Source organism: Mastomys coucha, unplaced genomic scaffold (genome assembly GCF_008632895.1).
Source record: "Mastomys coucha isolate ucsf_1 unplaced genomic scaffold, UCSF_Mcou_1 pScaffold22, whole genome shotgun sequence".
In the NCBI taxonomy this organism is placed as follows: Eukaryota; Metazoa; Chordata; class Mammalia; order Rodentia; family Muridae; genus Mastomys; species Mastomys coucha.
In genome coordinates this window covers 264,521,252-264,536,915 of record NW_022196905.1, presented here as the reverse complement: position 1 = coordinate 264,536,915, position 15,664 = coordinate 264,521,252, and the positions used below count along the sequence as shown (strand labels likewise).

Below are 15,664 nucleotides of genomic sequence, written 5' to 3'. Positions count from 1 at the left end.
CCATGTCTTCCTGCCATTCCTGCTCACCCCTAGAGATGCCCTTGTTGACTCAGAGTTAAATGGAGCGTGAAACGCTGACTGGAAACCTGTCCTGCCATCTTCTGCACAGGCAGTGTTAGTGTTGGCAAAACTGCAGGCTCGGGGAGAGATAAAACCACACAACATGTATGTCCTCAGCACACGTGGGCTCTTCAAACATAGCCGGCCATGGAACATCTAATTCTTAAAGACTACTAGAGCATGAAAAAATTTTTCCATTTCTGGCTACTAAGGATGAGCCATTTCTGCAGGGAAACCTACAGAGCAGCCTTGTACGGGGCGCCAAATATTAACGCCTGATCTCAATGATGCTCGGCAGTTACTGCTAAGGTCTGAATCTGAAACATCCCCCCCATGGGCTCTTCTTGTATGGTCTCCATGTAGGGGTGCTGCTTTGGGAAGGTATAGAAACAGGGGACAAGTTCAGTGAGGGTGTCCCCTGGAGCTGTATGTTGCCCTGTTTTCTTTCTGTCTCCCCCTCCCTCTGCTTCCTGTCCACCAAGATGTGAAGACACTCCACTAGGCCCTTCCCACGGTTACACTGATCCCTCCAAAACCACGAGCAAAGTAAAATAGTTCCTCCCTTTAGGTTGTTCTAGGGCATTTTGGTTACATGATACAAAAATAACAATATTGTTAGATTCAAGCAAACTTTTGAACTTTTAACTTTTAAGTATGTGTCTGTGTATATCTGCGTGGTCGTACATGCATATGAATGAAAGTGTCTGTGGAAGCCAGAAGAGGCCACTGGATGCCCTGGAACTGAAGTCACAGGCAGTTGTGAGCGATCTGATATGAGTGCCTGGAACTGAACTAGGACCCTCCAAATGAGCTATATGCATGCTTAACTGTTGAGCCATCTCTTCAGGCCTCCATAAAGCTTTTATAGGCCACATCCAGTGAAACCTCCTAGAAGACAACTACCCTTGTGTAACTCGGGAGTCAACTGGTCACACTTCCACACATTACAAGGCTACTTCTTTCTCTGGGTAGTTTAAATAGGACTCTGGATTAACTCCACACAGTAGGACCTTCCCCTCCCCCACCCCACCCCCCCCCCGCATAAATAAATATGTTTATTTTTAACATCACATTATTATTGCTGGGAAGTGAATAGCTATTTCTTGGCTTTTTGTTGTGTAAAAACAAACAAACAAAACCCCAAAAAGGACAAGAAAAAAAGAGAGAAAAGATGAAGGCAGGAGGCAAAGAGGATTGGCCGTTGAAGTTCCACAGCGCGTGTGCTCGTGGGCAGGACATCCGTAAGACAGAAGCACAGGAACCGGCTAGGATGACCCCACCTCCGCTGACATGCATTTGAAGTTCTATGTATTTCAAGTCACTGGGTAACTAGCATGCAGTAGCTGTGATACGGACAGCCAACAGCAGTCACTAGTGCTCCTCAGAGTCAGCATCCACCTCTAGCTTCACAGGCCACAAGTTCCAGACACAGCACAAGGCACACAGTGACTCCCATGTCTCCCCATCAAATGATAATGGTGGAAAGCAGAGGTCATCAGGTCAGAAAGTCTTTCTCTAGGGCATAGATGGACGGTTGGCACATCACGCTCTTCACTCTACACAAGGGCATGGCACGGTCCTTGTTCTGACTTTCGAAGCTGGCATCCAGCAAGGAAGGAGCCTGGTACCTGCTTCTCTCCTGAGCACCAAGAAAGCAGGCAAGGGCTGGCACCGTATGGTCCTTGTCACAGGCCCAGGTAGGTGGAGATGTTGTTCTCAATGAAGCAGTGCGTGGCCTTTGGGGCAGGGCAGGGCATGCCTGGTCCTTGTCCAGAACACCTTGGGGTTGCACAGGAGAGGCATGGCTGGCCAGGCCACTTGGAGGCCCAGGGGAGGGAGAGTGTGGTGGTCCAGAGCCTTCAGGGGCACCTGTGGGCGAGGAAAGCCAAATCAGACAGTGTTCGAGGAGAAGACAGACTTCTGAAGCAGTGAGGGAAGAGAAAGACGGTGACAGTTCAAGAAGATAATGACATTACCTGGAGTTTTAACACTGTAATTATGCAAACCAACCCCAGCCACCAGTGCATGTTTTCCCTAGTGCAACTATGCCCTTAGACCCAGAGAAATTCTTCCAACCACATCACCCAGCCATCCACCTAACTAGAGTGTCAGACAAGAGCCACTGTGCCTAGCTCAAATGGCTTCCCATAGCCATAGCTTCAGAGAATATGTGTAGGACATCACTGTAACCACTTCCACATACAAAAAGAGCGAATCACAGCACTACCTGTTCACTGCTCTCTACCCCTCTCCTAAAGATAGGAGAGGTGACATAGGTTAGCCACAGACAAGCATGTTACAGCAATGTGCCCACGGTCACATTCAGCAAACCTGGGCACTAGCTTTTACGCAGTTAACTGTGACATCACCATGACCTGTGCATGTGTTTCTGTGTGTGTGTGTGTGTGTGTGTGTGTGTGTGTGTGTGTGTGTGTGTGCATAGGTGGGTGTCTGTATGTGTACATGTATGCATGCATGTGTGTGTATATCTATGTATCTGTGTGTCTTGTGTGTGTCTGTATATTATGTGTGGAATGTGTCTGTGTATTTGTGTGTATATGTGTGCATGTATGTGTGTATGCACTCAAGTGCATGTATCCATCTGTCTGTGTGTTGTGTGTATATCTATATGTTGTGTGTGTCATGTGTGTATCTGTGCATGTATCATGTGTGTGGTGTGTGTGTCTGTATATGTCTATGTGTACATGTATGTATGTATGTATGTATGTGTACATGCATGCATGTAGCCATGTGTCTGTGTACATGCATGTGTGTGCACGTGCACATGTGTGCATGTGCATGCAACATCAGTGCGGAGTGGGTGGTTTAGAGTCACTCCCAAATGTGCCCACCTCTTTTCAGGGACCGGGTCTATCAGTGGACTGGGATTCGTTGACTTGGCTAGACTGGTTGGCCAGCAAGCCCCAGGCACCTGCCTGTCTCCTCAATACTGTGATTACAGGTGTGCACTAGCACACCCAGCTTTTTGATGTGGGTTCTGGGGATTGAACTTGAGTCCTGTTATATGCGCAGCAAGCATTTAGCTTACTGAGATGTCTCCCCAGCCCTAGATAGGGTCCTCACAGGTGGCTAAATCAAAATAAACCCACATGGGCAGGCCCTAGTGCAGTCTGACTGTGGGCCTTATGGGATTCAGACACAAACACCCAGAAGAACCACCATGTCAAGATAGAGGGAACGGGTGTGAGCAAGCCCAGCAGAGAGGCTCAGGAAGACCCAGCCCTGCCTACGCTTGTGGCAACTTCTGCCTTTAGCACAGTAGGGAAAGTCTCCTGCTTAAGCCACTATGGCTGCAAGCTTTCCGCATCAACCTGTCAGACATGACAGGGACCAACACAGCCACAGCATGTGACACCAGAATGTCCTGGGGGAGCCTGAAGATGGCTTTTGGTTAGCATTCAGGTTTAAGGATTAGGATTGGGGTTTGTAGTCAGGTATTAGAGGCAGGATTGGGGTTTATGTTTAAGTTAGAGGTTAGCATTTAGGGTTAAGGTCAGTGTTTAGGTTAGGGTTAGTGGTTAGGGTTAGGGTTAGGATTTAGGGCTTAGGGTTTAGGGTTAGTGTTTAAGATTGGGGTTTAGGGTTAGGGTTAGTGTTTAGTGTTCAGTGTGGGGTAAGTGGTTTGGAGTTAGGGTTAAGTGTTTAGCATTATTGTTTCTGGTTAAGGTTAGTGTTTAGGGTTAGGGCTTAGTTGGGGTGAATGTTTATGTGTTAAGGACTAGGGTTAGCATTTAGGGTTAAGATTAGGGCTTAAGGTTTAGGGTTTAGGGTTAGGATTAGTGTTTAGGGTTAGGGTTAATGTTTAGGGTTAGGGTTTAGGATTAGGGTTTAGAATTAGAGTTTAGCTTAGGGTTTAGGTTATGGTTTAGTGTTCAATATGTGTGAGTGTTTTAGCGTTAGGGTTAAGTGTTTAGCTTTATTGTTTGTTGTTAGGATTAGGGTTAGTGTTGGGCTCAGTGTGAGGTGAGTGTTTTAGGGTTGGGGCTGTGGCTGTGGTTAGGGTCTGCAGTCAGCTCTTCCACTGTCTTTCTCTGGGATTTGTGCTTGTGACGCTTCTCTGACCCCACGTGTCGTTTATCGCATGGTCTGCACCTACAGGATCGTATGATCTTTAGTTACTAGATCCTGACCAAGCCTCTTTTCACAATCGACGCTCTAGTAATATTAAAGTTATAACATGGAAGGATAACACTCAAGTGCGACTTGAACAATATCAAGTTATTAATTGCAGTCACCAGAAAAGGTGAAAGCTGCCTGTCCACTCCACACCCCTCCTATATCCCTTCGGCCGACCCAACTGCTGCCACCTACTTTGGGGCCTGAGAGAAGCTTCTTCAGATCCCATCTGCACTCGGTGGCATTCTTTGTCTCCTACAATGGCACAGCCTGGCAGTCTCTTCCCTGTCTGCTCCAGGGTGGCAGGCGACGTGCTTCTCAACACACCATAGTCAGTCTTACATCTCAGTCCAGGGATGAGTTCATAGGCACTCTCTGGTGCAGCAGTACCAGGACCTGGAGTGAGCATTGTGGAACCACAAGAGATCTGAGCATTCCCCAAAGATGGCTCCTCCTCATCGGCCTGCAGCAAACACTTCGTGGAGAGAGAAGACTTTGAGAAAAGGCTTGTGGTACTCGGCAGCAGGAGAGTGGAGGCATCACTGGGTGCCCTGCCTGCAGGTGGCTGCTTCTGAAGTGAATTGGAACTTGCTTGGCACCTGAAGACAGGTTGGAGGGTGCCCTCTCCCTTCTTCTCCTCCTTGGGTGATGGCTTGGTGGGGGCCTGGGCTCCATGTAGTTTCCTGACATCCAGTCCCAAAGCCATGGACGCCAGCAGCACCCCACACTCACACAGAGCTGACTCTGTTTTCTTCCTCAGCATGGGTGCCCCCACATTGTTCACTGGGGAGCCCCTAGAGGGTCCCTCCTCCCGACTCTCAGCCTCTGATGAGTCTTCCCTCTGGCTGTCATTGCAAAGAGGTAGACCAACGTAGGCCTGTCCAGGGAACTTTGTTTGCTTTGGTTTTCTATGTTCTAATCCATTAGGGACAAGTTTCTGCTCTTCACAGGATCCTAAACAAAGGGACGAATGTAAACACTGCAGAATGATTGCACAGTAAACACCACCACTGAGGCTGTGTACTAACACCCTAGTGCCACCACGAGTCACCACACTACACAGGACATGCAGAGGTCTTTCAGTGGGAGAACTCTGGTGAGAAAAGCCCAGAGCCCTGGGATGCAGGCATCCAAGGGTTATAAGAAAGTTATGGATGCTTCCTGTTCCTCTTCAGCAGTGATGACAGAAATTAGTGTGTAGACAGAAGCACCAATATATAAACACACACAAACACCAACACACACACACACTTATGCACACACACACACATGCATACACACAAGCACCAACACACACTCATACACACACAAACACAGACATGCACTCATGTGTACACATACATACAAACATATACATGCATGCGCACACATGTGCACACACATGCACATGCACCTATGCAAACACACATGGGTGCACATGCCACGCACACACACACACACACACACCATTCTACAAAATGTACACACGGCATTGCTTCAGCCCCATTCAGCTCTCACTTTGCACACAGAACTGCTACACAGCACTCCACAGGTTCTCAAGCGCAGCACCCAACCCAGAGACAATTAAGACACCCAAGTTCTTGCCCGACCTGGTGCAAAACCAAAAGTCCTGTGGAAGAGCCAGAAAGCTGTTGTGTGACAGACCTATCCCCAAGCTGGAGTTAGTGCAATAGAAGTGCAGAGAGGTGATTCTCCAAAGAGGCCAGAGCCCTATGGGGGTCTCCAAGCTAAGGAGGAGGGTGAGAGTCACCAATTGCACTGGCTAAGGAAGAGGGTGAACCTCCCCTGTATGCATGCGGCAGCAGCAACAACCTCCTTGTGCTGGGCTCCACGGTAAGACACAACAGACATGCCTTGTTTTCCAGAGTGGTGGGTGTCTCAGCATATAAACCCACTGTCTTCTAGACAGCCACTCACCTCAGGAAAGCCACTCTCTACAAGACAGTTGCAGCACACTGGTTTCTCTGAATGCAGGCCTGCATTTCCCATGAGTACCTCTGTTCACGAAGCCCCTTTCCTTCCACTGATAACCCTGCTCTGGGCTATTATGCAAATCTCTTGCTTACTGAAGGGATTCCTCAAGCGGGCGGACAATGCGGATGAGCACAGCACCCAGAATACACTCAACACCCGCACCCCCAGTTTCATCACAGTATAAAATGCCGTCGAAAACACTCAGGTATAAAAGGCCAGTTCTTTTTGCTAACAGCCGTCTTCGAAGGTTTTCGATAATTTTACTTCTTGAACTCATTCTACATAGAATAGAGCCCCATCCCATCCTTAATCTGGCCAACTTCCATGCCAAACTTACTTGGTCTAAGTGAGATACTAGCTTTTTCCTGGTAAGATATGGAGCTATGAATTCCCCCAATCTCAGGGAGCACATTTCCTTAGTGCCATGAAGCCAGGATGCAAAATAACCTCTGGGCTTACGTAAAGCTCTAAAAGACCTGTTGTCACCCTTTCAGTGTCCTTAAGGGCCACGTGAGATAATTCAGAGCCCCAAAAGTTAAGAGCACCCCAGCACATCTGCCTCCGGAGACACAGTTACCTGGCTGGTCCACAAACAGTGAAGCCAAGGGTGTGGTTTTCTGGCTTTTTATTAAAAGAGATGACCAAGGGCTGTTGCCATCTGAGAGAGGTCTGACCCTGTGAGAGAAAGACATTTGTGTTCACATCATGGAACTTCAGGACACTTGGATGCAGCAGATGCATGTTAGCGATAAAGGTTTTGGTGTGTATGTGTGATGGGTGATGTGTGTGTGTGTGTGTGTGTGTGTGTGTGTAAGCGGTCGCTTGCTGGCTGTACACTTGTGTGTGTGTGCACCTGCATATGGAGGGTAGAAGCTAATGTTGTATGTCTTCCTCAATTGCTATCTATTGTTTGTTTATATTGACTGCAGAGTCTCTCACCAGTTCTGGTTAGGGTAGCAAATTCGTTTGCCCTAGAAGTCCCTTGTCTCTTCTAAGTCTTCCTTGGAAGGTCTTCCTTGGACCCTCTGCCTTAGTACCATGAAGTCTGGGTACACAGGGTCTAAGGTTACAGACAGCTGCCATGCCTGCCCAGCTTCTCCCTGCATGCCAGGATTTGAACTCTGTATCTCTTGCTTGCCAGTCAAGCACTTCACCTGCTGAACATCTCAGCCCAGCCGTGGTTATTTTTAAAGATGTAAAGAGAATACCCCTCTGTGCGTCTGGATTTTGAAGACCTGATAAAATCTTTTTTTTTTTAAAATATTTTAGGTTTATTTATGTGTATAAGTGTTTTGCCCAAATATATGTATGCAAACCACATGCATGTCTGGTACCCACAGCGGTCGGAAGAGTGTGATGGATCCCCTGTAACTGGAGTTAGGGGTGGCTGTGAGCCCTCATGTTGGTGCTGGGAATCAAACTCAGGTCCTCTGCAGAACTGAGCAATCTCTCCACCACCGCCACCCCATACACAAATTATGAAGTGATACATAAAGAAGACAAATTATGTACTGAACTAATAATTATTTCACATAGCTCAGCATGCTGCAGAACGTTAAGTTAGTATCCAGTTGTCTCTGCTTTAATCTAATTGCTTCCCAAGAGGCAGGTTGAGCCGCATGGTCACATGCACAATAGATAGCACTACTACCTGGTGTGTACTGCCTGCCTCGCACCTGCTGTGCCACGTGTTGTGTGCCTCGAGCCCCCTCTTCACACCCTTACCGCTCTCGGCCTTCTGGTCTTTCCTTCGTTTGAATGGAGCTTGGTCCCCACGTACAACCTTTTTTCTTGAAACTCCTTTTCACATCTTCAAAGTCTTCTTGGCGGAAGATCATGTTCCTTCCTCGGGTTTTATTGCTCTCATCTGAAGTTACTACACAGAAAAACCACTGTTACTGCTGATTTTACTAAAAAAAAAAAAAATCCCAGACTCCATGCTGGCTTTAGACCGCATGAAGGCTCCTGACAGAACAGTCAGAACAACTCATTCGCCCACCTTGAAAAACTGAATTTTGTATGGGGGTAGGCGACTAGGAAAAAAAAAAGGAATATACCAGAAGTATAAAGACAGCAGAACCCCCAGGTCACCAGCCAACAGGTCTGGGAACCTGACTCAAAGAAGGCGAGAGCTGAGGACCCAGTTCTCAGTTGAGCCTGTTCTCCAGCTTCCACCCTCTCTGTGGCACATGCATGCAGGCACTTGGACATATGCATGGATGGACATACACTGCTCACACACAGAGAGAAGCCTTAAAACCTGCAAACCGTACATCCCTTTAAAATGGTGTGACTAGCATTGAGCACAGTGGCGCACGCCTTTAATCCCAGCACTCAGGAGGCGGCAGGTGTATCTCTGTGAGTTCAAGGCCAGCCTGGTGTACAATAAATGTAAGATAAAGTTTTTGAGACTTGTGTGGTTATCCATGTGTACATGGAGGGGAATTCCATAGAGATGGAAGTCAAACTTTTGTCCAGATGTTTGTCTTTTAGAAAGAGGACTTCTGTAAACAGGGAAACATACCTTCTTCACATTGCATGTAAAGTGCTGCAGGCATGTCAGGTTCCTGAATGTGTTGCTTTTCTGAATGGGTTAGATCTGGGGCCTCCTACACTTACCTAAGCAAGTGCTCTACCCCTGAGCTGTGTCCCCAGCCACCTCAGCAGAAGAGACGATGCTGTCTGATGTGACAATGTCTCTGAATGACCTGGACTCTTGGCTCCAGGTCCTCATTGCATTGACACGATGTCACATTTATGGTCAAAAGTGGCCTAAGACCCAAGACCAGCTTCTTTGTGGTATTTATTTTATTTCTGTTTTTTTTTTTTTCCTTTCAGGGTATTCTGTGCTTAAGGCAGGACTGAGAAACAGCTAGCTACATCCACAGTCCAGAACAGAGGGAAATAAACACACACCTCAGAATAAGGTGTTATTATCTATTGGCCTGAGTCTTTGAGACACGGGGCCATGCTAAGAAACACGCTCAGGAATTAGTCCACATGCCTGAAAGAGTCAGGCTGGGCTTGGACTCATTATACAGCTGAAGCTGCCTTTGATTTTCTTCCTTCTACCCCAAGTGCTGAGGTTACCAAGTGTGCCCCCACAGCTGGCCCCAAGGCCGACTGTTCTCTCCATGTCTTCACCACAGTTTGTTCCCCAACCCCACTCACGCAGACCACTGTAAAAACACGCCCATTCCGTGTAACCATGTGACAGGCGTAGATGATGAAGAGAAAGGCTGAAAGCTCACACTGAATAGCTCGGAGGCGGGGGAGCATCAAGGGGCTGCTGGGTGGGCTGCACAGTCGGCTGTCTGAGCTCCGGCGCTTGTTCAGGGTTGGGGAAGCCTGCACTGTGATCTTGTGCTGGAAATCTGAAAAAGAAAGAATGAGCTTGTCAAGGATTTACATCATTTTCCTCAATGCCTTTTCATAACCAAGAGCATCATAACCAGACAGTAACTCTTTCAGGCATGTGGACTAATTCCTGAGCATGTTTCTTAGCATGGCCCTGTGCCCCTTCTCAAAAGGCTCGGGTCAACAGGTATTACTCTGATAGGCACAAGGAGGTGTGTGTTCATTTCTCTCCGCTCTGGACTGGATGTCTTCTAGCTGTTTCACCTGAGCTCCCTGCAATGATGGCTGGCCACCGGCTGAAGTCAGTCTTGCCACCGCCTTTGTCAGGGTTAGGATTTAGAACAGCAACAGACAATTCCTGTGCTATAGTTTCCTTTCTGTTGGTGCTGTAGGCCTGGGGAACAGGGCTAGAAAGATGTAGAATAATTATCGGAGCCAAGTTGGCTCAGTCTAGAAGCCAGGGTATCAGTGTCTAAAAGATACAAAATGACATTACAGGATATGTTCTGCGTGGAGATTTGAACGATAAATGTTCCCCAAAGCTCTGGGCATCCCATTTGAATACCTGGCCCTCAGTTGGTTGGGCTTTTTTGGGAGAAATGACTTTCCTGGAGAACTCTGTCACTGGGGGAGGGCTCTGAGAGTTTAAAAACTCATTTCTGCTCTCCTGTGTGCTCTCTCTGTCACTCTTACACATGCACAAACAGCTGGTCTTCATTGGGTTTTTGGTTCCCTCTGATTTAGGTACCAACTGGTAAAGCCTGGAACCTCTTTACTTTGACTTTATGTATGTTTGGGATACAACTTCAACCCATCAGCCTGCCCAAGCTTCCCCCTCTCACCAGGCTTTCTCCAGCAAATTCTGAAGAAAACACTAACAATACAAAGTATACTTCCAAAGTGTAGCGTGGGAATTGGCAGAATACTGTAAAAGTCCAAGAAATTTGATATGCTAACTCTGAGAAGGGCAAGCTATATCCCTCAGTGAGTCTTTTTGAATCTCAGGCCATTCCAACACTACTGGATTCAAGAACTCAGTGAACTTTCCGCCCTTTGAAAATGCCAAGAACAAAAATCTCTCTTGGGGACATAAGACAGAAACCACTGCTATTTCTTCATTACCAAAGCTGTCCCGTTCTGGGCACTGCACAGGTAAGAGTGTGTATGTGCACGTGGTTCTGTGTTGCACATACAAACACATACTAAAGGTGAAGGCTCCAAATGCCAGAAGGTGGTCACAATCCTGGGCCAGAATTACAATGTGTGCTGCCATCTTGTGGTCAAAGTGGGCTACTGCATGCTAAATCCTCTCGGTTATTGAAGTCCTCATAGCAGTAGATGCTTGGGTCCTCTTTAACTGAAATCTTGTATCAGGTGCCAGAAAGAAATAAATATGTAGCTGAACTGTCCTCTTTGCTTCCAGAAAAAGACATGCTAAATACTAAGGTCCAGGATTTTTTGAGACTCTTACAAAAAATAGTCAATTACATTAATTCTGCCTGGAATAAATGCATCAGCCAAGCAATACAGCTGCCCTTAAGAATTCGGGATGTTGTTCTGTCTCTCTATCGTTGAAAAGTGGGGGTTCCAACTGAGTTCTGTTAGTCGTTTCCCCGCCCCAAGTTTAGGAACTCATACGTGTTAACTGCTGCAGTACACCCAGGACACAGCACAAATACTATGACAAAGGAGGGGCTGTAAATGCTGATTGTCAGCTTGCCTTCTCCTTTTGATTCAGTCTGGGACTCCTGCTCACGTAATAGCGTCACCCATAACTAGGGTGTGCCTTCCCAGTTAATGTCGACATTTCTTCACAGTCACAACCAGCTGCTTGGCCCATCTCTGACACTCTGTGCTGAGAGACAAATATTCAGATGCAAGGACCGCACCCATCTTCTGCCTCCCCGGTTCTGGAGGCACAAACCTGAAGGCAGGCTGATGCGGTGGCCGTCTTTGAGCCTCAGCCGGCCTCTCCTGAACCTCCCCTTCCTCTTCTTCACGTGAGGCGCCTCCTGGCTCAGCTGGAAGATGAGCACGTTCAGCTCGCGCTCCAACACGTCGATCTCGCGCTCTGCGAGCTGCTGCTCCCGGCGCCTGAGCAGCAGTTCCTGGGATTTCTGTTGCAAGGCAGCTCTGCTCAGCTCCTCCTCTCGGGAACGCAGCTCCTGCAATGTCAGGACCAAAAAGGAGATCAACACCGGTTTCTTGTACCGCTCCCAGAGCCCTTCACAGTGAGTTCACTACATCCATGATGGTGTGAGCCTCTCTGTTTCTAGCCTATTATTAACCTAGGGGAAACCAATGCCAGGCCCCTTCTCCTGTCAGGTCCTGACAGGGAAAGGCATTGCTCACGTTCACACTAGAGGTTATCTTTGCTTTGTCTTCACCTCTGCTCTTTATGAGCATGTAACACATCGGTTCTCAACCTATGGTCGAATACCAGACCTCTTGAATATTCGTTATTTACATCACAATTCATAACAGTAGCGAAATTACAGTCATAAAGTAGCAACAAAATAATTTTATGGTTGGGGTCACCACAACATAATGAACTAAGGATACTCTATTATGCTTGCAAACAGGAGCCTAGCCCTAACTGTCTCCTGAGAGGCTCTACCCAGCAGTTGGTTAAAACAGATGCAGAGACCCACCACCAAGCATTAAATAGATCTTGGGGAGTCTTGTGGTTGGGCGAATCACAAGATTGAGGAACCCAGAGGGGATAGGAACTCCACAGGAAGACCAAAAGAGTCAACTAGCCTAGACCCTTGGGGGCTCCCAGAGACTGAACCGCCAACCAAAGAGCGTACAACGGCCCCACCTAAGGCCCCTGCATATATATGCATAGCAGATGTGTATGTAGCTTTGTCTTTATGTGGGTCCCCTAACAATTGGAGGCGGGGCTGTCCCTAATCAGTTGTCTGCCCATGGATCCTGTTCTCCTAACTGGACTGCCTTGTCTGGCCTCCAGACAAGGTAAGAGGATGTGTCTAGTCTTGAAGAACCAAGGTAGGTTGCTCTGCAGGAGGACCTCCCCCTCCTTAGAGGTGAAGGGGAAGGGGGATAAGAGAGGAGCCTGGAGGAAGGGGGCAGTGATTGGGATGTAAAGTGAATCAACCAATCAATCAATCAATGGGGGGAAAGAGTCAAAGCATTTAGGAAGGCTGCAGACAACTGAACTAGCATATAATCATACATCGATAGTCATCAACAAAGAACATCTGAGGGACCTAATTTATTTAGTTATGCTTTGAATCCTGGTCTACGTAGCTCAGGCTGACCTCAAGCTCACCAAGTTTCCACAGATGACCTGGAACTTCTAATCCTCCTGCCTCTACCTCCTGAGTGCTATGAATAAGAAGCTCATGTTATCCACATGCTCAGGTTTATGAGGTTCTGGGGTAGAACCCAGGGTATCAAGAACCCCAGACAAGCCCTCTACCCACTAAGCTGCATCCCTAGCCTCACGAATGACCCAGTTCACAGTACAACCCACCGTTACAACTCAGTAGTTCAAGGATAATACTCATAGCCACATATTATGACTATAGTTCATAATCCCATCCTAGCCTCATGAATGACCCATTTCACGGTACAACCCACAGTTACAACTCAATGAGCTCAAGGATAATACTCATAGCCTCATGTTAGGCCTATAGTTCATAATTCTTTAGGGGAAAACTGAGAATCCTTCAAAGTTCTAAACCATTTCTCCAACGTGTTCTCTTCTCTATGGGGAAAATATGTTGGGTGGTTGCATCAGCACACAGACAGACATCAGAGCATTCAGCGGGACAGCCACTGCTCCATCTTAGCAGAGCCTCGAGCCAAGCTCCAGAAGGAACTGCAGAAGACTCTCAGGTAGGGCTGTGTACTTCCTCAGTCTTGACAGATAAGCAGACACTCCTGGCTCTATGTGACAGACAAGAGCTTAAACAACAGCCCCTCAAGAAACTCATCTCCTGAGAAACACTGTGAGGAGCTACAACCAGCCAGAGACTTAACATCCAAGTCTACCCCTTTGGACTTTTTCTAGATGGACTCGAGTAGTTTGAGCCAATCTATAAATAATATCTACAAGAACAATCTTCATAAAGAAAAGAGAAACACAGTAAGGCACGGTCCCACCAACAGGACAAAACAGATTGGACAGAGTCCACGTGACTGAGAAACGGATCCTTCAAGTCAAAGAAGTCCGCAGTCTGTGGCAACTCCACCTAAGGAGCAGAAACTCAGTTCTGAAGTCTCTGGGCTTGATTTGTTTCCCTAGATAATTCCTATTCACCCAGCTGGAAAAGCGACCTGCTCTGACTTACAGGCTTCTCAGCCTCTCTCCCTACCACGTGCCAGCTGGCTCTCATTTACAGACGACCAGTATCAGTGTTTATCACTGGAAAAGAAAAAGAAGTGCTGTATAATTTTTAAAAATCTTTAGGTTTTTTTTTTTGTTTTGTTTTTTTGTTTTTTAAGATAAGGCTTTATGTAACCCAGGCTAGCCTTGAACTTGTTTCTCTCCTGCCTCTGCTTCCTGAGTGCAGGCGTCACAGCTGAGGGCAGCCCACCCAGTTGTGAGGCAGTTTTTGAAGTGTGTCCACACTGGAGACCGATTGCAGAGTGTTGGAAGATAGAGGGTGGTTTCTTACTCATTTCAAGTACCCATCTGTGATGACTTGAATATGCTTGGCCCAGGGAGTGGTACTATTAGGAGGTGTAGCCTTGTTGGAGTGGATGTGGCCTTAGTGGATGAAGTGTGTTATTGTGGGGCAAGAGCTTTAAGACCCTCTTCCTCACTGCCTGGAAGCCAGTTTAGGGCAGCCTAGCGGCCTTCAGATGAAGATGTTGAACTCTCAGCTCCTCCTGCACCATGCCTGCCTGGACATTGCCATGTTCCCACCTTGATGATAACAGATTGAAACTCTGAACCAATAAGCCAGTTCCAATTAAATGTTGTCCTTATAAGAGTTGCCTTGGTCACGGTGTCTGTTCACAGAAGTAAAACCCTAAGGCACTACCCTTCTCCTAAGAGCCATTTTCAGTGGGGGCTGGTGTCAGGCCAAGTAGCTGCTGCTAACTGGAGGATAGTAACCCCTCCACACACACTTGTCTCTATACAAACTGAGTAAGTAAACACTTTCAGTTCTAAGTCCCTGTCAACAAGTGTCCAACCCCTATAATGTCACCACCAGCAACAACAGGAAGACTTCCTAATAGGGAAAACACAAACGCAGTTGGTGGGGAAGCCGGCAGACTGCACGCCTTATGAAGCAGAATTTTAAATCTGGAAGCTGGCCTGGGACCATCATTCAGTTGGTAAAGTGCTTGCCATACAAGCCCAACGACCTGAGTTCAATCCCCAGAAAAGCATGTATAAAACCAAGGCCACCTAACTACAAATAGGACGATCTCTGGGGCTGCTGGCAGGTTAGTCTGACAGAACTGGGTTCAAGGTTCTAGTGAGAGGTCTGGCCGCCAAGCAAGGTAGAAAGTGATTGAGGAAGACATCTGAGGTTGAGCTCTGGCCTACACACACACACACACACACACACACACACACACACACACACACATGCACACACGCACACAGGCGCTCACACACACTCATGAATAATAAAATAAGCTTGAGAAGCATGTTGAGAAATGGAAGGGAGACCTCTGGAGTATTAGAACACACGTGAACATGTGTGAACACGTGTGAACACGTGTGAAATCACAAAGCCTTCCTTTTGTCGGTGTGTTTACTAGCAGGAACATTTGCCCGAAGGCTTGGCTGGGGCTTTCTGATAATGGCCAAACCACTTCCCGGCAGGAGAGGTTAATAGTTAATAAGGACAAGGCCTCCGCCAGGGCCTATACTGGGTGCACAGGGACCCGGAGACAGACAGCGATAAGAAGCCTGAGCACAGGGAGGGTTCACCATCTGCAGCATAAGGCGGATGAGAGCTGAGTGTTTGGAGTCTGGGGCCTCCTCCCCCAGCCAGTGAGTGGGAAAGGGAGATAGAGCAAGTGGAAAAGGCTTTCCCTCCCCAGGAAGATGAGATTGGAGCCTTCCAGCACAAAGAGAGACACTGCCTCATATATTCTAATCACAGAACCCAAGGTCAGAAGGGCCAACGAGCAACAATCAAATGAGACACAC

The 15,664-nt window shown here is 47.5% G+C and overlaps 1 protein-coding gene across 1 annotated transcript in view; it reads right to left on the bottom strand.

The window, feature by feature from the left end:
- Positions 1-6: 6 nt before the first annotated feature.
- Positions 7-15,664, bottom strand: part of Map3k21 (mitogen-activated protein kinase kinase kinase 21) — a 36,468-nt gene continuing 20,810 nt past the window's right edge. The window contains exons 5-10 of the mRNA XM_031341836.1: positions 11,453-11,693; positions 9,423-9,545; positions 7,897-8,047; positions 6,749-6,846; positions 4,393-5,151; positions 7-1,929 (exon numbers count right to left, since the gene is read on the bottom strand). Of these exons, the coding sequence (XP_031197696.1) occupies positions 1,556-1,929; positions 4,393-5,151; positions 6,749-6,846; positions 7,897-8,047; positions 9,423-9,545; positions 11,453-11,693 (1,746 nt within the window). The 3' untranslated portion in view covers positions 7-1,555. The remainder of the gene's footprint in view (positions 1,930-4,392; positions 5,152-6,748; positions 6,847-7,896; positions 8,048-9,422; positions 9,546-11,452; positions 11,694-15,664) is intronic.